This window comes from Periplaneta americana, chromosome 10 (genome assembly GCF_040183065.1).
Source record: "Periplaneta americana isolate PAMFEO1 chromosome 10, P.americana_PAMFEO1_priV1, whole genome shotgun sequence".
Classification (NCBI taxonomy): Eukaryota; Metazoa; Arthropoda; class Insecta; order Blattodea; family Blattidae; genus Periplaneta; species Periplaneta americana.
In genome coordinates this window covers 3164956-3190226 of record NC_091126.1, presented here as the reverse complement: position 1 = coordinate 3190226, position 25271 = coordinate 3164956, and the positions used below count along the sequence as shown (strand labels likewise).

The window sequence follows — 25271 nt, the reverse complement described above, 5'->3', positions numbered from 1 at the left end:
AGTTCAAGACAACAAACAAGTTGTACTTTTTCATTATGAATTGTAACGGTTTTGAATGCAAATAGTTTTCTTTCATATTACAGTAGACCTACATATAATGCATTTTCACTGTTACAAAATATTAAACAAACCAAATCCATTACTAATATTTAAATCATATCATACTATTCCTTTGTTAAAGTGTCGTCAATAAAATAAAATTAACTATCCATTTTGTATCTGACGCTATATACTGTATAACAAAACCAATTATTTCTCATTATGTATAACATATGAAACATATTATCTTTTCTGTTACAAGACTGAAGTATATTATTTTATTACAATGTAAATAACAAATGATAAAAATTATTTTCGCAGTTCATTAGCACTGGTTTTCCTGGAGTTTTAAATCACTATTTAGTTTAAGACAACAAACAAGTTGTACCTTTTCGTTATGTATTGCAATGGTTTTGAAAGCAAATAGTTTTTTTCTTTTCTTTTTTTTTTTTTTTTTCATATTACAGTAATTGAGAACATATAGACCTATAATGCATTTTCACTGTTCCAAAATATTAAACAAATCGGATCCATTAGTAAATATTTAAATCATGTCACCCTATTCCTTCGTTCAAGTGTCGTCAATATAAGAAAATTAATTATCCATTTTTATCTGACACTATATCACAAAACCAATTATTTGTTGTTTAGGAGAGGGGTTTGGACAATTATTTGTTATTATGTATAACATATGAAACATATTATCATTTCTGTTACAACACTGAAGTAGGCCTAAATTATTTATTACAATATAAATAACAAATGATAAAAATTATTTTCGCTGATCATTAGCATTAGTTTTCCTGGATTTTTTAATTCGTTTTTCCCCTCAGTAACTAGTCAATGTTAGGTGTCAATGCTCGTGTAGAACACAATCGAAGAAGACATTGTAAATTATGGTCAGAAAGTTGGCTTCTGTGATGGGATGCGTTGGCTGGCTCGACGTACTGCAGGCCAGTTGAGGATGGCTGGTCTAGCTTTTGCAACCGGTTGGATGGGTTTCAATTGGGGAAGAGTCATTTCCTCCGATGAAACAACCATCTCATCCGATGGCGAATCACGTGCCGTTTATTGTGAGCCCAGCACCAGACAAGATTGACGCTATATCCAACAATGGCAGAGATCGGGAAGATTTAGCGTGTCATGCTGGGGCTGGATGCCTCGCGATGGCGCTGGCATGCTACAGCAAATCGATGGCCGATTTGAGGCACCAAATTATCTGCTTGTTTTGGAAAACGTGTTTCTTCCTTCCCGAAGGAAATTCAATTTTTCAGCAGGATAACCATTCCGCACACATCGCCATGAATGTTGAAAGATGGTTTGCGGAAAGGCCCGAGATCGAACTCCTACCTTGGCCTCCCAAGACATCTTCTGAACATTATTGAACACATGGACTGAGTTCAAAAAGAGAAGAATCGACAAAAATATCGAGACCATCCACCTCAAATCCAGATCAGTTGTGGGATCAAGTTCTGGCTACTTGGAAAGTTCTCGCTGAGGAACAGAAAACATTTTACACGATCTGGTGGACTCAATGCGCCTAAGATGCCAGTGGCATGTGGACAAAGTATTAGGCCCACATGTATATACTTTTTTATTTTGTTTTATTTCGGGAAGAAAACTGATCTTCCAAGAGTTTCTCTATTCTCCTAATCGAGCCAGAGTTGGGAAATAATTCGTTTTGCCATAACAAAATAAAAAATGAAGAGATGTAATATGTATAAAAGTTGGTTACGTTAATAAAAAAAATGAACTGATCGGAAATCGTACACAGACTCTGGAGGCAGCAAGCCAACACGCTACTGACTGCTCCACTGGAGAGGAAGTGAGGAAGGTAGCATGACGAGAGGCTTACAGCCACTCAACTTGAAGTCAATGGAGACAGTGCACATACAAACATACTCATGTAAATTGCGCGTCGAAACCCAACATTTCCACCACCAAGAAACACGACAAAACTTTCTCTCATAAGATTCAAAACAATGCAGTAGTGAAATGAACTAGTTACATACGCAAATTATTATGCAGCAATAACAAAGCTGAACTGACCCAAGGTGTATATAATACTCTTTGCGCAGATTGACCTCCCAAATAATTTGGTGACCTTGGTTTGCAATGCCTCTAGATATGGTCAACTTCTAAGAGCTTTCAGGAATTCTGATAGCCTGGCAGATTTGTGCACGCCTGTAAGTGCTGCAGATGATAAAATGAAATATGAGGGTAATGACCCTAATGACTATCAAAGTTGAATTTTTAAGTGAAGCTCTAAATCAGGGAAAAGGATCTTAAAAAGCCAAAAATTCGAAACACAAAGTCCTCATTTTCTTTCACTTCAAAGCATTTTCGTCATCCTAAACCAGTTTAAATAATAGGGGAGACTGTTGTACCTTCAGCATAGTGTACCTTTGAACTTTTTTTTTTTTTTTTTTTTTTTTGTTACTATCTGGAGCACTCAAACTGAAGTAGAGTGTAGAGAAAGCTGCTAAGTAGCCTTGGTCGTAGTTTCGGTTTGATTTATTGCGAAGTGTGAGTTCTATGAACAAAATCTTTTTTAGTACCAAAAGTAAACATTTCGTTCATTGATATATGTTTTCTAACAGAAAATCAGATTGCATTTGTTACTACCCATCAAGTACGGTGTGTTCCCTATCATCTGGTAAGTAATAACATATTTTAATTTCCATGATGTATTCGAATCTCTAGTTTTGGGAGCCATATTTGTTTAAACGTGTACCCTCTTGTGCCTTTGAACACAGAACATCTTGTACCATGGAACATCTTCCAAGGTGCACGATACTCCATGGAACATCTTCCAAGGTGCACGATACTATCAGTTTTTGTCTTTCTTTTATTTTCAGATCATGTCACGAAGTAAGTCTGGAGTTAAGAGGCCCCCAATTGATCCGGATGTCTGGAAGAAAGCTATTGAAGCAGTTATTGCTCCTCCAGGAAATAAAATCTCAATCAGAGAACCATGCTCTGGTTTATGATGGCAAATACATTTTACATTTGATTGTCAGTTCTTACAACTGTATTCCCACCTATATTCCATGTGTTTGAACTTACAAGAGGGTATGTTCTAAGGTACATAAACCTGTTGTACCTTTGAACATATTACATTTTATTTTTTCCAGCCTTAATAGATGTGTAGAACAGGAAAATACATACAGGAAGCTGTGAAAGAATCAATAATTATTTAAAGCATTTTTTAATTTAAAAAATGTCATTTCCCAAAATTAAAAAAAATAAAACGTGAAAAATGTTTAAAGGTACAACAGTCTCCCCTAATAGTAGTAATAATAATAATAATAATAATAATAATAATAATAATAATAATGATGATGATGATAATAATAATAATGATGATGATAATAATAATAATAATAATAATAATGATAATGATGATGATAATAATAATAATAATAATAATAATAATAATAATAATAATAATAATAATAACAACAACAACAACAATACATACTTTGAGATGATTTGGCTGTGGAGGCTCTGGCTCTCCAAACTTCTGACGCCTTTCTTTTGCCCGGTCTCGATACTTCTTATTTCTCTGTTGAGGGTCATTAGGATCCAAACCACGAACATGATACCAACTTGCCAAATTCAGTTTGTGTAAATCTGACAGTTGTTGATGCCTGTAGAACAAAATTATACTGAATACAGTAGGATAAATAATGAAAACACATTTGAAAGTAAGCAATTCTTTGTAGCAGTTTAGTTTTGAACACCAACTAACTATATTCAACCACATTATATTGAATTGATTGGTTAACCAGGAGGAGTTTAATCAGTTCATATAGGGAATTTATTATTCTACACATTGCTGCAGTTTTCTTTCGTTTCATGTCAAACTAACGGTAACTAAGCTTGATTATGTCCATAACGTGGTCGCTTTAAATGTTAATAGGATTTTTTCATTTATCCATTCAGATTGATTTATAAGAGACACCACACATTTACATTTAACATTCAACATTACATAGTACGGCCGTCTGCTAGCCGGTGCTTCTCCCAAAGCATGGCAGCAGAAGCAAGCTTCAATTTGTCCCTACTCTAAACTTCTGAGCAGCCTCAGTTGTAGGGGCTCGATCCATACAGATAGAGAATTAATACAAGATTCATTATCAAATCCCACCAATCAACTGGATATAATAGGAGGCACCAGACAACAAACAAGGGCAAGCTGAAGGAGAATTGGACCCTCCACTTCACCTAGATCAAAGCTCACGTTAGGATATTCGGGAACAAACTAGCAGATTGCCTGGCTAAGGAAGCAGCCAACAACGACAAAATCCAATAAGAGAGAGAGGGGGGAGACACACACACACACACACACACACACACACACACACACACACACACACACACACACACACACACACACACACACACACACACACACACACACACACACACACACACACACACACACACACACACACACACACACACACACACACACACACACACACACACACACACACACACACACACACACACACACACACACACACACACACACACACACACACACACACACACACACACACACACACACACACACACACACACACACACACACACACACACACACACACACACACACACACACACACACACACACACACACACACACACACACACACACACACACACACACACACACACACACACACACACACACACACACACACACACACACACACACACACACACACACACACACACACACACACACACACACACACACACACACACACACACACACACACACACACACACACACACACACACACACACACACACACACACACACACACACACACACACACACACACACACACACACACACACACACACACACACACACACACACACACACACACACACACACACACACACACACACACACACACACACACACACACACACACACACACACACACACACACACACACACACACACACACACACACACACACACACACACACACACACACACACACACACACACACACACACACACACACACACACACACACACACACACACACACACACACACACACACACACACACACACACACACACACACACACACACACACACACACACACACACACACACACACACACACACACACACACACACACACACACACACACACACACACACACACACACACACACACACACACACACACACACACACACACACACACACACACACACACACACACACACACACACACACACACACACACACACACACACACACACACACACACACACACACACACACACACACACACACACACACACACACACACACACACACACACACACACACACACACACACACACACACACACACACACACACACACACACACACACACACACACACACACACACACACACACACACACACACACACACACACACACACACACACACACACACACACACACACACACACACACACACACACACACACACACACACACACACACACACACACACACACACACACACACACACACACACACACACACACACACACACACACACACACACACACACACACACACACACACACACACACACACACACACACACACACACACACACACACACACACACACACACACACACACACACACACACACACACACACACACACACACACACACACACACACACACACACACACACACACACACACACACACACACACACACACACACACACACACACACACACACACACACACACACACACACACACACACACACACACACACACACACACACACACACACACACACACACACACACACACATCAGTTTAACATACCTAATGAGAGATTCTTTTGTTGGGAACTGCCGTTTACACAGGAGGCAGGCAAGTTTCACCCAGTTTGTGTGCTGCCTGTCTTCCTGGATGACATCTTCAATGTCTTCATCACTCTCACTGCCACCTCCATATGCAGCAACCAATCCACTGGCATTAGCAGAGCTATCATGCTGAGGGCATATTACAGTTGATCAGCACATCCATGCATAAAAGCTTCAAGAGACATGTTAACCGACTTTTAGCCATTTTGTTATGGTCATATTTTTGTTCTTGTCTGTGATCAATGATGGGTGACATTCCAGATGAATTTAAGTTTTTGTAGAGTCTGGCATACTAGCAACCATGAATGCGCAATACTGACCTTCACTTTCGTCTGCTACAGAGCATGTGGACTGCAGAGTATAACTCTGATATTGTCTGACTATAGGGTCTTCTTATCCCATTAATAAATTTAAGCTTCTTAAATTAAAAATTAAATTCAACAAAAATAATGGATATGGATATTGTTCCCAGGTAGGGAAGAAGGAAGGCACCACCTGTTTGTAATATTTCGAGTGTTCATTTTTAAATTATAATATTTGCCAGTTGCCATTGGATTTAAACACGAACATTCAGTGTTATACTGTTACAGCAAAATGTGTCATTGCCAAAGTATAATTGCACAGACATTTTTTTTTTTTTTTTCAATTTTACGTTTTCTTTTTTTGGTTTCTTTGTTTAGTTTTATTTTTTTTTTTTTGCAGTATAACTAAAACTATAAATATTTAACTGAACATTGTAACACTGATCAGGTATGTCCACTACCAAATATATTATTTTCATTTACCCCTCTGAAATACATAAAATAGCACAACATACTTACTTACAACTTACAAATGGCTTTTAAGGAACCCGAAGGTTCATTGCCGCCCTCACATAAGCCCGTCATCGGTCACTATCCTGTGCAAGATTAATCCAGTCTCTATCATCATACCCCACCTCCCTCAAATCCATTTTAATATTATCTTCCCATCTATGTCTCGGCCTCCCTAAAGGTCTTTTTCCCTCCGGTCTCCCAACTAACACTCTATATGCATTTCTGGATTCGCCCATATGTGCTACATGCCCTGCCCATCTCAAATGTCTGGATTTTAAGTTCCTAATTATGTCAGGTGAAGAATACAATGCGTGCAGTTCTGTGTTGTGTAACTTTCTCCATTCTCCTGTAACTTCATCCCGCTTAGCCCCAAATATTTTCCTAAGCACCTTATTCTCAAACACCCTTAACCTATGTTCCTCTCTCAGAGTGAGAGTCCAAGTTTCACAACCATACAGAACAACCGGTAATATAACTGTTTTATAAATTCTAACTTTCAGATTTTTGGACAGCAGACTGGATGATAAGAGCTTCTCAACCGAATAATAACACGCATTTCCCATATTTATTCTGTATTTAATTTCCTCCCGAGTGTCATTTATATTTGTTACTGTTGCTCCAAGACATTTGAATTTTTCCACCTCTTCGAAGGATAAATCTCCAAATTTTATATTTCCATTTCGTTCAATTTTCTGGTCACGAGACATAATCATATACCTTGTCTTTTCGGGATTTATTTCCAAACCGATCGCTTTACTTGCTTCAAGTAAAATTTCCGTGTTTTCCCTAATCGTTTGTGCATTTTCTCCTAACACATTCACGTCATCTGCATAGACAAGAAGCTGATGTAACCCGTTCAATTCAAAACCCTGCCTGTTATCCTGAACTTTCCTAATTGCATATTCTAGAGCGAAGTTAAAAAGTAACGGTGATAGTGCATCTCCCTGCTTTAGCCCGCAGTGAATTGGAAAAGCATCAGATAGAAACTGACCTATACGGACTCTGCTGTATGTTTCACTGAGACACATTTTAATTAATCGAACTAGTTTCTTGGGCATACCAAATTCAGTAAGAATATCATATAATACTTCCCTCTTAAGCGAGTCATATGCCTTTTTGAAATCTGTGAATAACTGATGTACTGTACCCTTATACTCCCATTTTTTCTCCATTATCTGTCGAATACAAAAAATCTGGTCAATAGTCGATCTATTACGCCGAAAACTGCACTGATGATCCCCAATAATTTCATCTACGTATGGAGTTAATCTTCTCAAAAGAATATTGGACAAAATTTTGTACAACGTCAACAAAAGTGATATTCCTCGAAAGTTACCACAGTTGGTTTTGTTCCCCCTTTTAAAAATAGGTACAATTATGGACTCCTTCCATTGTTCTGGTACAATTTCCTTTTCCCAAATAGCAAGTACAAGTTTATAAATTTCGCTATATAATGCACTTCCACCCTCTTGTATTAATTCTGCTGGAATTTGATCGATACCTGGAGACTTGTACTTTTTCAGATTTTCTATCGCAATTTCGACTTCTGAAAGCGTGGGTTTGGGTATGAATGGCTCAGCAGTTTGTATTTCAATTTCGTCTCGATCATTTCTATTTGGCCTATGTACATTAGTAGTTGCGCAAAATAGTTTTTCCATCTGTTTAGGACTGATGGAGAGTCTGCAAGCAAGTCACCATTCTCATCCTTGATCACGTTTACCCTTGGCTGTTATCCGTTCTTAAATTCCTTTATACCCTTATATAAATCTCGAATGTTTTTATTGTTACTATTTGTCTCTACCTCATTCAGTTTTCCCTTCAAGTAACCTCTCTTTTTATTCCTAAGTGTACGACTTGCTTCCTGTCTTTCATTGAAATAATTATCTCTCTTCTCCTCAATTGGATCCTGTAAGAATTTCAATTTTGCCTGTTTCCTTCTTTCTACTACCATGCAACAATCTTCATCAAACCATGGTTTCTTTTTCTTAGTTTCATAATAACCTATGCTCTGCTCAGCTGCAATTTTGATACTATCTCTGATATTTTCCCACACGCTATTAACATCTAATTCTTTCTCAACTTCGTCGGAACTTTCTAAAGTGGCAAACCTATTCAAAATTTCGACCTGATAATTTTGCTTAGCTTCCTCGTCCTTTAATTTCAAAATATTGAATTTAGTAATATTAACTTGTTGCCCTACTCGCTTGGCTACTGATAATCTTTCTCTTAATTCTCCAATCACCAAATAATGGTCAGAAATAATAATAATAATAATAATAATAATAATAATAATAATAATAATAATAATAATGATGAAATACAGTCTGCACCCCTGAAAGTTCGAATATCTACTATACTGGTATGTCTCCGTTTATCTATCAAGATGTGATCTATTTGGTTGTGTGTCAATCCATCTGGAGAAGTCCAAGTATATTTATGTATATCCTTATGGGGGAATGTTGTACTTTTGACAATTAAACTTTTCGATGTGGCAAAGTTGACTAATCTAACTCCATTGTCACTACTAATTGCGTGTAGGCTCTCTTTTCCAATAGTTGGTCTAAAAATATCCTCCCGTCCTACTTTAGCTTCTAGGTGTTTGATTTCAATTTCCTGATTCATACACACAAAATAGCACAACAGGTTTCAGTTAATTTCTTCTAGTTGGTTATTTAATGACGCTGTATCAATTAGCGTTGATGAGATTGATGATAGCGAGGAGGTATTTGGAGAGTTAAGGCCGAGGATTCGCCATAGATTACCTGACACCACCTTAAGGTTGGGGAAAACGTCGGAAAAAACCCAATCAGGTAATAAGCCTGTTGTCAAGTTCACATAAGCTGCCTGCGTGTTCCTTCTCCCCTCATGTTCTAGTTGCTGAGGAGGAAGGGACCATGACGCCTAGCAGTCTGGTGACCACATGGCCAAAACTAAGAGATCTGGACCCGCTAGAGAGACAATGTTTTTCGCGGGCAGAGTGACGTCAGTAGCGTCATGCAGCTCAAAGCCACGCTGAAGAAGGGAAAGGCGTGAAGCGCATCTTGATCGGGTATACAAAGGCGAGGCTGAAGTTCCCTAAGACGTTTGCTTGCTGGCAAGGAGACCGTTCTAACATGTCCGCTGTCACATGCAACAGTTTTCCGACCCGGCTTACGCCATTTTTCTTTCTATACACAGACACCACTGCGGGAACAGACAGGCCTCTGTGCTGTCTCCTTTGCTCTACTTACACGTACTGTATCTCTCTCACCTGTTACTCCACAATCGTTGTTCTATTTCTCCTACCTAAACTACAGACCTCAGCTTTCTTATTCTCCTGCCCTTGACAGTTCATACCCCAGCTTGTGAAACTCCAACCCTCTCCTCAACCCCAGCGAGCTGAGCTTCACTGATCCTGTGACAATAGAGTTTGCTGATTCCCCGCTCCTGGCATCGGAAAGTCGCATACTATGGTGTGTTGATCTCTCGACTCCAAGGAACTTGTTTTCGCCATCTGGAAGTCGCGAGCTATGGCTTGTTAGATCCTTCAATAAAGAGAACTAGCCATCTACCCATTTCCATCTATCATTATCCTGCCGACCCCCCACCCCATTGTACGTCAGAGCAAGTAGATTTCCCAAGGCACTTCCGTTACCCCTACCTCCCTCTCACATAAATCTTACTTTACTCTCATATATCATAACTCTCCCCACATCAAAGCCTCAGGACGAATTTATAAGTTACAATTTTTCTATCTATACACTCTTTCTCCTATGTCTAGAATCAAAGAGACAATTTCTAATTTTTTTCTTTTATTAATAAACAAATATTATTTAAAACAGTTTTTCCTTATCTTCATCATAACCTCGCATCATCACCCCACCCACAAGCTACAGCTTTCTTGTCCCATCACTCCCGTTTCCCCTCTCTACACATCTACATGCCAGAGGGATGTCAACAGAGACCAGTGCACGACAACTGGCACCCAATGGGGGGCATAACATTGTTGCAACATCACCTCCCCACTCCCGTTTCCCCTCTCTACACCTTGATGACACAGCGCATGACAAGCCCAACTTACACCTGAGCACAACTCAAGATCAGTTAATGAATGCTATAGCTTCAAATAATTAATGCTATAATTTCACACACTTGCATTTCTTACATTGTTGAAATCTTCCCCCTGAGTCATTCCATGTCAAATCAACACAGTTTCGAATTACAATCTACCTTGAACTCTCAGATCTTGATGAAACATGCAATATCAATTGATCTTACACGGTTATGAATGGGAATCTTAAGATGCTGCATCCTGAAATATTGTCAGAATCAGCTTACTTAATATCCTAAGGGTGAAACCTAATCATTTTCTCCCTATTACTACATATGCTAGTGGATTATAGTGATTTTAGGTTGAATTTTCTTTTGCCAACTTCATTTCGAATTTCGAGTACTGACAAATACAAGTGGCAGTTATTTTCTAACTGTTATGTTGGCAGCAATAATTTTGGTTTGCAGTAGAAGAAATCTGATGAAATGGAAGTACCTAACTAAGGTTGGGAATTTTAACGTAATTAATATAATTAATTAGTAATACGATTCCATGTCAATTGATTACACTCCTGACAGTGAACCACTCTGCCTTTATCACTTCAGACAAGTTTTTAATCACTCATACAAAAATTTTATTATATTATTTTATTGTGTTGTACAAATTAATTGTTCTTGTACATATTTTCCATTAAAGGTGAAAGTTGTAACCGCAGTTGTAAATACTCTGGGTAATTTCCTGTAAGTCACTGTAACCGGCAATTCACCGTAGCTGTCTGATATTACATCCAGCATCTTTCTGCTCCTTTTGAATCTCCATCAGCAAATGGTATATTGAGAGATGATGGTCCAGAAGTGGTTATACCAACCTTCCATCAGGTTGTTCGTTCTTGTTGCAGTCTCATACAAAGGTACACTGTATCGTGGAGACACTGATCGCAGTCTTCTTCTTGCAGCTGTTCCCCATACATAAGTAAGTTCTGGAGAAAATGGTATTTAACTACTTCTGGATGTGGCAATTTGTGATTAAAAAAATGTAAAATATTGTACTTAACTTTTGAATGTAGGACAGAATTTTTTTTTCCTTACAATTTCCATTCATAACTATGTAAACGTCACTTGATATAGCAAGATTCATCAAAATCCCAAAATGTCAATAAGAATAGACATGCGATGACTCCTCTACATACCAAAATAGTCTTTCTTACTTACAAATGGCTTTAAGGAACCCAGAGGTTCATTGCCGCTCACACATAAGCACGCCACCGGTCCCTATCCAGGCCCCACCTCCCTCAAATCTGTTTTAACCCAATGGACTCATATTTAAACTCCCTGAATTCGTACTGTACTCGGATTTAATATCCAGTTTGCAGATGAGTTTATAGTGTGATGTAAAATTATTGATAGAAAAAATAACTACGCAAGATTTTTGATGCAAAATTTATCGGAAGCTGCACCGAAAGTATGTGCTTACTGATTAAGATGTCTTACTAAGATATTTTGGTGTGGTAAAACTCGCGCGACCACGGCTCGTCAAATGATCCAATTGGGTTAACATTATCCACCTATTCCTTGCCCTCCCCAAAGGTCTTTTCCCCTCAGGTCTTCCAACTAACTCTCTATATGCATTTGTGGGTTCGCAATACATGTTACATGCCCTGCCCAACTCAAACATCTGGATTTAATGTTCCTAATTATGTTAGGTGAAGAAGACAATGTATGCAGTTCTGCATTGTGTAGCTTTCTCCATTCTCCTGTAACTTCATCCCTCTTAGACTCAAATATTTTCCTAAGCACCTTATTCTCAAATATCCTTAACCTCTGTTGCTCTCTCAAATTGAGAGCCCAAGTTTCACAACCATACAGAACAACCGGTAATATAACAGTTTTAAAAATTGTAACTTTCAGATTTTTCGAGAGCTAACTAGGTGATAAAAGCTTCTCAACCAAATAATAACAGGTATTTCCCATATTTATTCTGCATTTAATTTCCTCTCGATTGTCATTTACATTTGTCACTGTTGCTCGAAGTTACTTCAGTTTTTCCACCTATTCAAAGGATAAATTTCCAATGTTTATATTTCCATTTCGTAGTATGTTCTAGTCACGAGATATAATCAAATTCTTTGTTTTTCGGGGTTTACTTCCAAACCTACGTATCTCCTTACTTGCTTCAAGTAAAATTGCCGTGTTTTCCCTAATCACTTGTGGATTTTCTCATAACATATTCACATCATTCCGCATAAACAAGCAACTGATGTAACTCGTTCAATTCCAAATCCACCCTGTTTTCCTTCACTTTCCTAATGGCATATTCTAGAGCAAAGTTAAAAAATGAAGGTGATAGTGCATCTCCTTGCTTTAGTCTGCAGTGAATTGGAAAAGCATCAGACAGAAACTGGACTATAAGGATTCTGCTATAAGTTTCACTGAAACACATTCTTTAATTACTCAAACTAGTTTCTTGGGAATACCAAATTCAATAAGAATATTACAGAAAACTTCTCGCTTAACCGAGTCATATGCCTTTTTGAAATCTATGAATAACTGATGTACTGTGCCCTTATACTCCCATTTTTTCTTCAATATATGTCAAATACTAAAAATCTTATCAATAGTCGTTCTATTACACCTAAAACCACATTGGTGATCCCCAATAATTTCATCTACATAAGGAGTTAAACTTCTCAAAAGAATATTGGATAAAATTTTGTATGATGTCAATAAAAGTGATATTCCTCGAAAGTTACTTAAAGATAAGTACGATTACGGACTCCTTCCATTGGTCAGGTGCAATTTTCTTTTCCCAAATAGAATGCATAAACTTAAAAATTTCGCTAGATAATGCATTTTCACCCTCTTGTATTAATTCTGCTGGAATTTGATCAATACCTGAAGACTTGTACTTTTTCAGATTTTCTATTGCAATTTCGACTTCAGAAAGTGTGGGATCAGTATAAATGACTCAGCAGTTTGTATTTGAATATCATCTCGATCATTTGTATTTAGCCTATGCACATTTAGTAGTTGCCCAAAATAATTTTTCTCTCTGTTCAGGATGTAATGAGAGTCTGCAAGCAAGTCACCATTCTCATCCTTGATGACGTTAACCTTGTCTGATATCCTTCCTTAAAATCCTTTGTGCCCTTATATAAATCCTTAATATTTTTATTCTTACTATTTGTTTCTACCTCATTGAGTTTTTCCAAGTAATCTCTCTTTCTGTTCCTAAGTGTACAACTTGCTTCCCATCTTTCATTGAAATAATTATCTCTATTTGGCTGGACTGGAACCTGTAATAATTTCAATTTTGCCTGTTTCCTTTTTCGACTACCATACAACAATCTTCATCAAACCACAGTTTCTTTTTCTTAGTTTCATAATAGCCTATGCTGCAATTTTGATACTATCTCTGATACTTTCCCACACGCTATTAGTATCTAATTTGCTCCTCAACTTCGTCGGAACTTCCTGAAATGCCAAATCTATTTGAATATGCTTAGTTCCTCATCTTTTAATTTTGGAATACTGAATCTCCTAATATTTACTAATAGTCTAAAGTTATATATAATAGTATAGTATTAAGAAGACTGAAAAGCATTCACAGGTTTTTCAAAGTAAACATTTATATTTCCTGAATGCTCAAACATGTGGATCAGTTCTACCTGAGGAGACGGAGGATCTGTTTGTTTCTCTGATGGCTCATCAAAGGGTGTGACTTGGAAGTCCAAAAATGGACGATCCTTCCTCTCGAGTACTGCATAACCAGCATCAGCTGCTCCAATGGATTTAGAAGAAGGTAGAACTGCAGAAACTAGAGTCATGTTCTGTCGAGCATTGTCCTTCTTCTGATTCAATGTCTTGGCCCATCTCTCCATGTCCTACAATGTGAAATGCAGGCTGTTGGTCTTCATGATACAAATTACAACTGTCAACATTCCTGTTCAAAAGGCGTTAACTTGCAATAATGCTGTATATATGTTCACTGGTACTACAAGCCACAAAACTGCTTCTGGGACATAATAAAATGTTCTATTTCTTATACGACTGTGTTCATGTAATTACGAAAAGAAATACATTAACAACATACTGATGCACTAACATAGTGATAACATATTGATGCAAACGATTCTTATTACATGTTAAAATTTTCTGAATCAGTGAACTTTTATCATGAAATTCAAGTTAATTCCCTACAAAATCAGAGGAAATTGCTCACCTTTGCTATCTTTTTTGCCACTTTCACTTTGTCTTGCCTGTCTTTCTCCTTAACCTTCTTTCCTTCATCTTTACTTGCAGAGCTATCATCTGAAGACACAGGTGCAGGAAGATAAACTTGTTTTTCCGCATCCCAATACAGGAACTGCTGGGTTTGAGGATTGTAGTAATATTGAGAACTAGCATCATAATACAATCCCGTCTGTGGGTCATAATAGTATCCTGATGTTTCATCATATTGGTATGTGCTCACATCCGGTACATCTGAAATTTACAATGTAATAATTAGAGCTAGGATTTTGAGGTGAGATATACATTGCTCAGCCAATATTAAATAGGTACTTTTAATAACACGCACTTGTTACGGCATTAGGCCTACGTATTTTATTTATTTATTTTCCTTTTTTCGTTTAGTTCATTTTTATATTAAAAGCACAGTACATTACCAAGTAGGCCATTAAAAAAAGTTAACAATTATTGCATTTTTTTATTTCTTTCATGAAATTACGCTGAATATCAATAATTCTAGAATCATTGATTTATATCAGTAAATCTGTTGTAAAATGTTGGTTAAAAATAACTTTCCCGGAATGTGACTAACCACTCCAGTGTTGTAATAAACAGTTTTTCATCGCTAATTTTGCATCTGCTAATGAAGCAGCTTCGAAGTGTAAAGGTTGTGTACTTGTTCTCAGAGAATTTAAGAATGTAGGAAAGTGAAAGAAAGCGCTACATGCAAATTAAAAATCTTTATGTCTCGGTAACTGGGATTCAGCATGTCATAATGAGAAGACAATGTAACAATTATTTTCTGGACAGTCTTTCATAAAACAATCCTAGTCTTATGAGTGCAACATCCCATTAAGCTTAAAGAAGGAAAACTGCAAGAATTATGAGAAAGTATACACATAAGTCTTTGCCAGATTGTAGTATATAAAGAAAAAACTGTTCCACGTTGTTATGAGAAGACAACTGAAGAAAGAGAGACGAAAATTCCCGGAGGGGGAATATGTTTGTTTCAATTGACGACTCAAGTGACACACTTGAACATTATGTAGCCAATGTAGACGTAGGCACAATTAAGGAAAAGTTAATCTTTTAAATAGTGAGCAGACTGGGAAAGTTAATCATTCAACAATCTGCTCATTTACTGAGAGTGTAACACGACAATGTACAGACTCAGAAACAAAATTTTGGCCACTTGAATTTTCCAAGTTCCACTTATAACATACTGCAAATGCTCAGTGTTTCTGGGTCTGTACTACTGTTCACAATGGATACTGCAAGCTACCAACCACCTACAAGCATCCTACTCAAAGATGGTGCATGTAACAATTGATTTCCTCCTAATAATAATTAATTTCATTCTTAAAAAGAAAGTTAGAATATCCTTCGAGACAAAATGCAGGCAAAATGTTGATTTTTAACAAGCTATATTTCTAATTTAGTGTTAGTTGGGAGGGGAAAAGATCTTTAGGGAGGCCGAGACGTAGATGAGGGGATAATATTAAAATGAGTTTGAGGGAGGTGGGATATGATTGTAGAGACTGGATTAATCTTGCTCAGGATAGGGACTGATGGCGGACTATGTGAGGGCGACAATGAATCTGTGGGTTCCTTAAAAGCCTTAAGTAAGTAAGAAATTGCCACATCTATAAGGTTATTTGTCCGTAGGTCAAACCTCCTATCCTATGAGTCAAACCTCTCTTACTTTGGGAGGTTTGACCGCTATGCATTAGTTCACAAAAATAAATATTTACAGATATGAGTTCATAGTAGGCAGCTACTAAAATTACCACAAGTCACTCAATGCTTTCATTATCCTATGAAAGAATGAAATTGATTTTACAAGACTTCCCTGACAAAGTAAAAAAAAAAATAGAATACTTAAAATGGGTCAAACCTCCCTAGTTTTCCCTACCCTCCTCAACCCCTACTTTCACCAGGAGACGAAGATGAAGTCAATGTTCGAAATGTTGTAAATATGGATCACATTAACAGTGTACTTACTGCATTTTTTATGAGCACCAACTTGTGCAGTGGCTGCAGCTGCAGGAGGAGTGCCGCCAGTCTTTATCTGTGCCATTTTCAATACTTCATATGCCAATTTGTCTTCTGGCTTCATTAGCTGAGGCACCTCAATCTGATGAAACATCGAGAAGTATGACAACCAACAGATAACTCCCACATGTAGGGTGGAAGAGAAATAACCAGAGTGAAGAGCTGACGTTGTATATAACAAAAAAGTGTAATCCATACTGGTGGAAAGTTAATAATTTTCTAAAAAAGAAAAAAAAAATCTCAAATGTTTAACACCTTCTTATTTGGTAACTACAGTCAACTCTGCATATAGTGAACCTAAATCGTTGGTCCTGACCCACGTACATTAATATTTCCGTTCATAGTGAACCCTCACTTCGGTTATAGTGAACCTTGTATCCTGACAAATTTGTTATTTGAAGCCAGACCTTCTTGTATAAAATTGAAAGAATATGTAGAGAACAACATTCTAAATTTCTTACTCCTTTGGTCAAAGGACAAAGATAGGATTAGTGACTTCTAGACAATGCGCTGTACTGTAAATTCAGGCAAAGCATGACGATCTTGCCTCACTCCACCGTCGAAGGGTTGAAATTCTGTTCTCAGACACTCTACTCTAATCCTCCACCGTCAGAGGGTTGCATTCTGTTCTCAGAAACATTGACGGATAGCATGAAAACAACGGAAAATGAAATTGCCTTCTTTTATTAAAAGGGGGCGGACATTATGTCCAGAGCATAAATGAAGGTAAGATTTCCATCAACCCCCTCCCAGTTTCCATTAAGTGACCCTCGAAATTCCAAGGCTGAGTACACAGTCACACCATAACAGCGTTGGCCATTGTCATTTCTATCTGATCTAGTGTTCCAACAGTGAATGTACTGGTACTGCATAAAAATGTCGAAGCATAAAGTGTTTTCTTTGGAAGATAAGATGAATATTGTAAGTGACAATGAATGTGGTTTTTCGCAAACGGACATGTGTCGACAGCATAGTTTAAGTAAATCAACTGTGAGTAACAGTATACAGTTTAATCCATTCCACAAAAAGGAAATATTTTAGCTTCCTGTTCACAATTCCATTCATTTCTGTCATTTAAAGTTAGGGGAGAGACACTTTGGATATAGTGAACGAAATACTCGTATGCAAGCCTGCAGAGGTTCACTATATCTGGAGTTGATTGTATTATGAGTAGGATCGTGATTTTTGTCCATGTCGATAGATAATCTAATCTAATAAAGAAGTAATATCACTCAAGCATACTTCAATAGAGTGGGCGGTTTTCATGTAAATTTAATAAGATACAGCTAATTTGAAGCCACTGTCGATGCAAAGAGCTTGCATCTTAACTTTATAGTCAGAGAAGGAGTTGGGGTAACTTCACGTTGGCAGACAGACCTAAGTTCCTCGCCCTCTTCCATCAGTATTATGAGGAGAACCAGGAGTTTGTTGACAATCCTGACAATCTTCATATCAATTGCTGATATTTAGTACACGTGTGTATCAGATGTTGCAATGCCAAAGTTTACAAACACATATCTTCATATGCTATTGATTTATTGCAAAATAAGATGTAATTCCCATGCAGTTTAATGGCTTTATGCAAAACGATATCTGGAGAGATACATGTCAAATTCATCCAGAAATATTATTTATTGCAGTCTGTGATATGGTCAGTGTAATACTAGACTGCTGTGAGCAACAGATGGAAAACCCTGGATGCAGCAGTCACCACATCGCTTTGTCCAGCACCTACAAGAGTGGTTATGTCCATGTGGCTACTCCATCAATGTGCCCAAAATGCAGATTTCGTAGCAAATACGAGGCGTGTTCTTAAAGTAAGTTCCGTTTTCAATTATAGCCGTCGCATTGATGCAATCGTTATTTTGCGCATGCGTGTTTTCTTCTTCAGTCCTCAGGCAAGCTGTGGATGCAGTTTTAGAGCTTCAGTCCGTGTGTGTGGTTAGTTGTGATCAGTTGAAATGTTTGAAGTGATCGAGCACCCTGCCGACTGTGAGATGCGGTCTATTATCCATTTCTTGAGAACATCAAACCAGCTAACATTCATCGTCAACTTTGTGAGGTGTATGGTGATGATGCCATTAGTGATGGAGATGGGTTAGGAAGTTCAACGAGGGCCGCATCTCTGTGCATGATGAGCAGTGTACCAGTCGGCCATCTTTGATCAATGACGATTTGGTGCGTGCTGTCGATGAAAAAATTCATGAGGACAGGAGGTTCACAATTTCTTCGCATTCCTTGAATTTTCCACAAATGTCGCGGAGTGTTCTCTACAAAATTGTGACAGATCGATTACCATATCGAAAATTGTGCTCACGATGGGTACCCAAGATGCTACCAAGGAACACAAAACAAACGAGCTTCCAGTGCATTGAGCTTTCTCACACGTTACAGTGAGCAAGGCGATGAGTTTCTTGACCATATCGTGACAGGTGACGAGACTTGGGTGTCTCACATGACAACTGAATCGAAGCAGCAGTCCATGGAATGGAGGCACACTGCAGTGCCAAGGAAAAAGAAATTCAAACAAACCATGTCAACACGCAAGATCGTGTGCACTGTTCTTGGGACAATAGGAGCCCTACTCGTCAAATTCTTGCCTCGTAGCTTGGTGATCGATGAGCCCCGTTTCACAAACTTTCACAGCATTCACACGTGAGCTGTGGAAAATGCGCACACTATCCAACCACGAAATTTCCAGCACAAGTTTTCTACCAATGAATGGACTGGTGTAATAGGAGATTTTCTTATATGGTCCTTTCATGCTTCCACCTCATTTGAAAGGCAGAGGAATGATTTGCCTAAACTTTTGAAAGACGAGGAGGAGACAAAGAGGAAGATGTGGTTACTCCACAAATGTGCACCACACCAGATCACTCATCAAGTGCATTAATAAGGAAATTCCAGAACAATTGGATCAGCCAACCAAAACACCAGACTTCAACCCCCTGGATTATTATGTGTGGGGTGACATATATAGAAAATGAACTACAGGCGAGTGTAATAGATCGATGCTGACAAGGACACGTCAGAACTGGTTGAATAGGTGTTAAACATGTGTACAAGCTAATGTTAGTCATTTTGAACATCTCCTCTGGAAAGTTCATGTCATACTTTCTATAGGTGAACTGAAATGCTTAAAATAATTCCAAGGTTCTTAGATGTCATCTAATAATGCTAACATAAAAACATTGTTTTTAATTCTTGTTAACATTAAATAGGAAAACGGAGGTGAGTAAGTAAATTTACGTAATGTTTTTCGTAGCCACTGCGGCTTTAGAGATTACACTAGGTTAGAGGTTGGCAGCAATGTTGCCGGACTGCTGAAATTTGCAACTAAATTTTCTAATTAACCGTATGTTTCATTACAAAATATATTATACGTTTTTATTCCTTTCAGTGTACTATACCAGTCCCCTCAATGTACGTGGTTATTTCACTTCCATTCTGCATAATTATTATATGCTCGAATGAGATAAATGCACATCAAAATTAATGACTTAATCCTCAACAAAACTACATTGTAAAATGTAATACTACATGAATTAACCATGATTAAACTGCAGTACTCTTCGTATGCAGCTGTCATCTGACTGTTCAATATACCTACCAAGATAACAAAAATGGGAAATGGCAAATTATCATTTGCTAAGAAATTTCCTAAGAGATTCAAAATTACAAGAAAAATTTCCAACATTAGTGCAATTACAAATAAAATACAAACACTCCAAAATAAAAACGTTATTCAATGAGAGAAAGAAGTCACAGACTATTCTGAGACATAATAGTGCTAAGGGTAAGAACTAAAAACTTCAGTCAAAGACGGCAGTATTGTGGACATCCTTCAAATCAAAACCACTACAGTACTTCAATATGAACTCAACTAAGCAACATCATGGTTTACCTGTTTCTTGATTTCTTTGGCAGCCTGCACTTGTTGAATAGCAGATTGTGCTACAGCTGCAGCGGCATTTACGCAATCTGCTTGGGATTGGGAAGGCAAAGTGATGGTGCTACCCTGCATTACACAAAGTAAACCAATATCGTATTATAAAGTGTTCAGCACATGTATGTACCGAGATTAAAATTGTAATTAGAGATATCAATGTGCGAGGAAGACCTGGCATGGTACATTAAAACTTCTTATGCATCTTTCAAATTTTTTTTCAGGTCCCACAAAAAGATTCCATACTTTCAATGTTGATTTACTTAGAATTATAAGTTTTTCGTTTTTTTTTTACACTTATTTTAAAAACGGGAAAATATGAAAACTAAATTATACATTCTAACACAACTTTGCTCAAAATTAGGTTTGCTGTTAAAACGTAAGAACGCCAAAATACACTATGAGTTCATTGTAGCAGCAGTAGTAGTCACTGTGGTAGTGTAGTAGCAGCAATAATCAGTGTGTTGATTGTGATGGTGATAGTGATGATGAAGAAGTAGCAGCAATAATCATTGTGTTGATTGTGATGGTGATAGTGATGATGAAGTAGTAGCAGCAGTAGTAGTAGTCACTGTGGTGCTGTAGTAGCAGCAATAATCACTGTGTTGATTATTGCTGTAGTAGCAGCAATAATCACTGTGTTGATTGTGAAGGTGATGGCGATAGTGATGATGAAGTAGTAGCAGCAGTAGTAGTAGTCACTGTGGTGCTGTAGTAGCAGCAATAATCACTGTGTTGATTGTGAAGGTGATGGCGATAGTGATGATGAAGTAGTAGCAGCAGTAGTAGTAGTCACTGTGGTGGTGTAGTAGCAGCAATAATCAGTGTGTTGATTGTGATGGTGATAGTGATGATGAAGTAGTAGCAGCAGTAGTAGTCACTGTGGTGGTGTAGTAGCAGCAATAATCAGTGTGTTGATGGTGATGGTGATAGTGATGATGAAGTAGTAGCAGCAGTAGTAGTAGTCACTGTGGTGGTGTAGTAGCAGCAATAATCAGTGTGTTGATTGTGATGGTGATAGTGATGATGAAGTAGTAGCAGCAGTAGTAGTCACTGTGGTGGTGTAGTAGCAGCAATAATCAGTGTGTTGATGGTGATGGTGATAGTGATGATGAAGTAGTAGCAGCAGTAGTAGTAGTCACTGTGGTGGTGTAGTAGCAGCAATAATCAGTGTGTTGATTGTGATGGTGATAGTGATGATGAAGTAGTAGCAGCAGTAGTAGTAGTCACTGTGGTGCTGTAGTAGCAGCAATAATCACTGTGTTGATTGTGAAGGTGATGGCGATAGTGATGATGAAGTAGTAGCAGCAGTAGTAGTAGTCACTGTGGTGCTGTAGTAGCAGCAATAATCACTGTGTTGATTGTGAAGGTGATGGCGATAGTGATGATGAAGTAGTAGCAGCAGTAGTAGTAGTCACTGTGGTGCTGTAGTAGCAGCAATAATCACTGTGTTGATTGTGAAGGTGATGGCGATAGTGATGATGAAGTAGTAGCAGCAGTAGTAGTAGTCACTGTGGTGGTGTAGTAGTAGCAATAATCAGTGTGTTGATTGTGATGGTGATAGTGATGATGAAGTAGTAGCAGCAGTAGTAGTCACTGTGGTGGTGTAGTAGCAGCAATAATCAGTGTGTTGATGGTGATGGCGATAGTGATGATGAAGTAGTAGCAGCAGTAGTAGTAGTCACTGTGGTGGTGTAGTAGCAGCAATAATCACTGTGTTGATTGTGATGGTGATAGTGATGATGAAGTAGCAGCAGCAGTAGTAGTAGTCACTGTGGTGGTGTAGTAGCAGCAATAATCAGTGTGTTGATTGTGAAGGTGATGGTGATAGTGATGATGAAGTAGTAGCAGCAGTAGCAGTCACTGTGTTGGTGTAGTAGCAGCAATAATCAGTGTGCTGATTTTGATGGTGGTAGTGATAATGGAGTAATAGCAGTAGTAGTGATGGTTGTGGTGGTAATGGTACTCTTAGCTTCCAATAAGATGACTGTGTGCACTTGCCTGTGAAATTTGAGTTCGGTAGTATTGTTGGTAATATTGTTGATAGGCTGTATACTCTGCTGGAGAAGTTGCATACAAGGAAGCACTGTAGTCAGCCAGACGAGGAATATCTTCCAATGTGTACTGTGTCAGATCACCACTTGCAGTACGCTGTGCTATTGAATCATCCATTCTACCAGAAGAATTTATGTTGCCATGCAAATTTTGCAGTGCTTTGCGATATGAGACAAGAACTGGAAAGAAATATATAGTAAAAAGGATTACACCAGGCTTATTTGAGGTTTTAAAATGTCTATATTTGCCGATATATATCACTAAGACATAGTAAACGTTTTGGAGTACTAGCCATATGAATATTTTTTTGCAGGGATATTTTTGAGCAGTCATTTATTTACTGTTGCTTTAAGATTGGGTGGATTACAAATCATTCATACATATCTATTAATTGTTTTTGTCGATAAGGTATTTTGTTGTTTTAATTCCAGATTGCAATTAGTAATATTGATGTACTGTAATCTCGTTCAAATTGGGTAATTAAACAGTAAACACAAAACCTGAAGATGCCTGAATGGGCGAAAGTTCTCGTCTCCCTAATTCATTCTAAATTATTTATGTAATCTATTGCTTATTTGATCATACTTAAGACTGTTGTTGACGAATTATAATACATAGTTCAAAATCAGTTTAAGCGTTTAAAAATAAACATTATTAATTGCAACCAGTTCATTTAAGAATTGAAGCCACTGTTTGTATAATCTGTACTGAATTAAGTGAACGTTTTATATTATCTAATATTTGTTTCAATTATATTTCAACCACTCTCCAAAAGAACACATAGATTAAAACAAAAATGGCACAAACAAAACACATTATATAATATATCCTCACCTAAACAGGCATAAAAGTGTATAATTGAGTTTCCCTTCGGCAGTTCGCATCACAAACTTCAACAGCTGAAGTTCTAATCTGTCTTACCTTCAAGAGGAACAATACAGTCTTTTGTTCCCATTCTCTATTTCCCATGAGGTCAAGACATGCAAGCGAACTTCTATTCTGACTTAGCACCGAGAGTGGTAGATATTTTTTCTGGATATGTTCCAATTTGACACACTGCAATAAAATATGTGTCCAGAGTCCTTTTCTCTGCACAGCGGACAAAGGCGCTCCCCTTCTTCGTTGACAATTTTATTACCCTTCCATGCATGCCCCCTATCTTAGCCACACTAAACCTGCTCTGCTGTTTTTATTACAAAAATGTATGTAGTCACACCTCCCCAGTTAAGCATAAGATCTGATTGTAAATGTAGTGAGGACTTTTCCGAACATTGGAGTCAATCTCTTGCCTCTCAATATCAATTAAATGCATCTTCACATTACGCCATATATTCCTTCTGTTATTCTCTCCTTTTTCCCCACACCCATCCCATTCCCATATGATGCAGCCCTCTCTGCAGTTTATAAACTCACCCTTTTTTCCACCCCTCTCTTTGTTGAACTTTGTAGCAAATCAACCGTAAAAGCGACTGGTTCCCAAATATAATTTTTAACCAGTATTTTATCATCCTAACTCCTTTAGCACCTCGCAATTAGCTGTGCTTCTGCCAATTCCAAGTATTCATTTCAGGAAGTCCGTTTGTACCTTATTTAATTTTCCCGCATTTTCCCAACCCCAAATTTCCGCCCCATACAATACAGATGATCTGATAACAGCTCCGTACCTTATTTAATTTTCCCGCATTTTCCCAACCCCAAATTTCCGCCCCATACAACACAGATGATCTGATCACAGCTCCGTATACTAGCTTCAATGTTGCTGCAGGAATATCTGGCACTTTAGTGATCAATTTCAATACCTCCGCACTTTTTACCCCGCACTTGCGTTTCTTTATGTCAATATGCTTAATCCATCTCCCGTTCATTGATAAAGTAACCCCTAAATATATTAAATGTTTCATATTTTCAAATATGTGCCCGGCGTACGTCCATGTGTCATCCCTGCTATATACAGACCCATTCTTTTAAGTAATTGTCTTTGTCTTGTCTGTAGTAACAGTCATACCCCATTGACTACAATAACTCTCCAAGCAGTGAAGTTCCATTTATTGATCGAGATATCAAAATCAGATCATCTGCATATAAAAGAGCAGGTATGGAGATCCTGTCTAAATTTGTAGCTTCAGATTCGATTTTATCGACCATCTCTGGTTTCCAGAGAATTAAATGTTACAGCTATTGAATAAAAAAATAATAGTA

At 37.9% G+C, this 25271-nt stretch overlaps 1 protein-coding gene across 4 annotated transcripts in view; it reads right to left on the bottom strand.

The window, feature by feature from the left end:
- LOC138707388 (RNA-binding protein 5-like) overlaps window positions 1-25271 on the bottom strand; it is a 132414-nt gene that overhangs the window by 48708 nt on the left and 58435 nt on the right. For all 4 annotated transcript variants that reach the window (XM_069836747.1, XM_069836745.1, XM_069836748.1 and 1 more), the window contains 7 exons: window positions 23019-23251; window positions 20976-21089; window positions 17021-17153; window positions 15012-15274; window positions 14458-14673; window positions 5908-6077; window positions 3521-3689 (listed from right to left, as the gene is read on the bottom strand). In XM_069836747.1, the coding sequence (XP_069692848.1) occupies window positions 3521-3689; window positions 5908-6077; window positions 14458-14673; window positions 15012-15274; window positions 17021-17153; window positions 20976-21089; window positions 23019-23251 (1298 nt within the window). The remainder of the gene's footprint in view (window positions 1-3520; window positions 3690-5907; window positions 6078-14457; window positions 14674-15011; window positions 15275-17020; window positions 17154-20975; window positions 21090-23018; window positions 23252-25271) is intronic.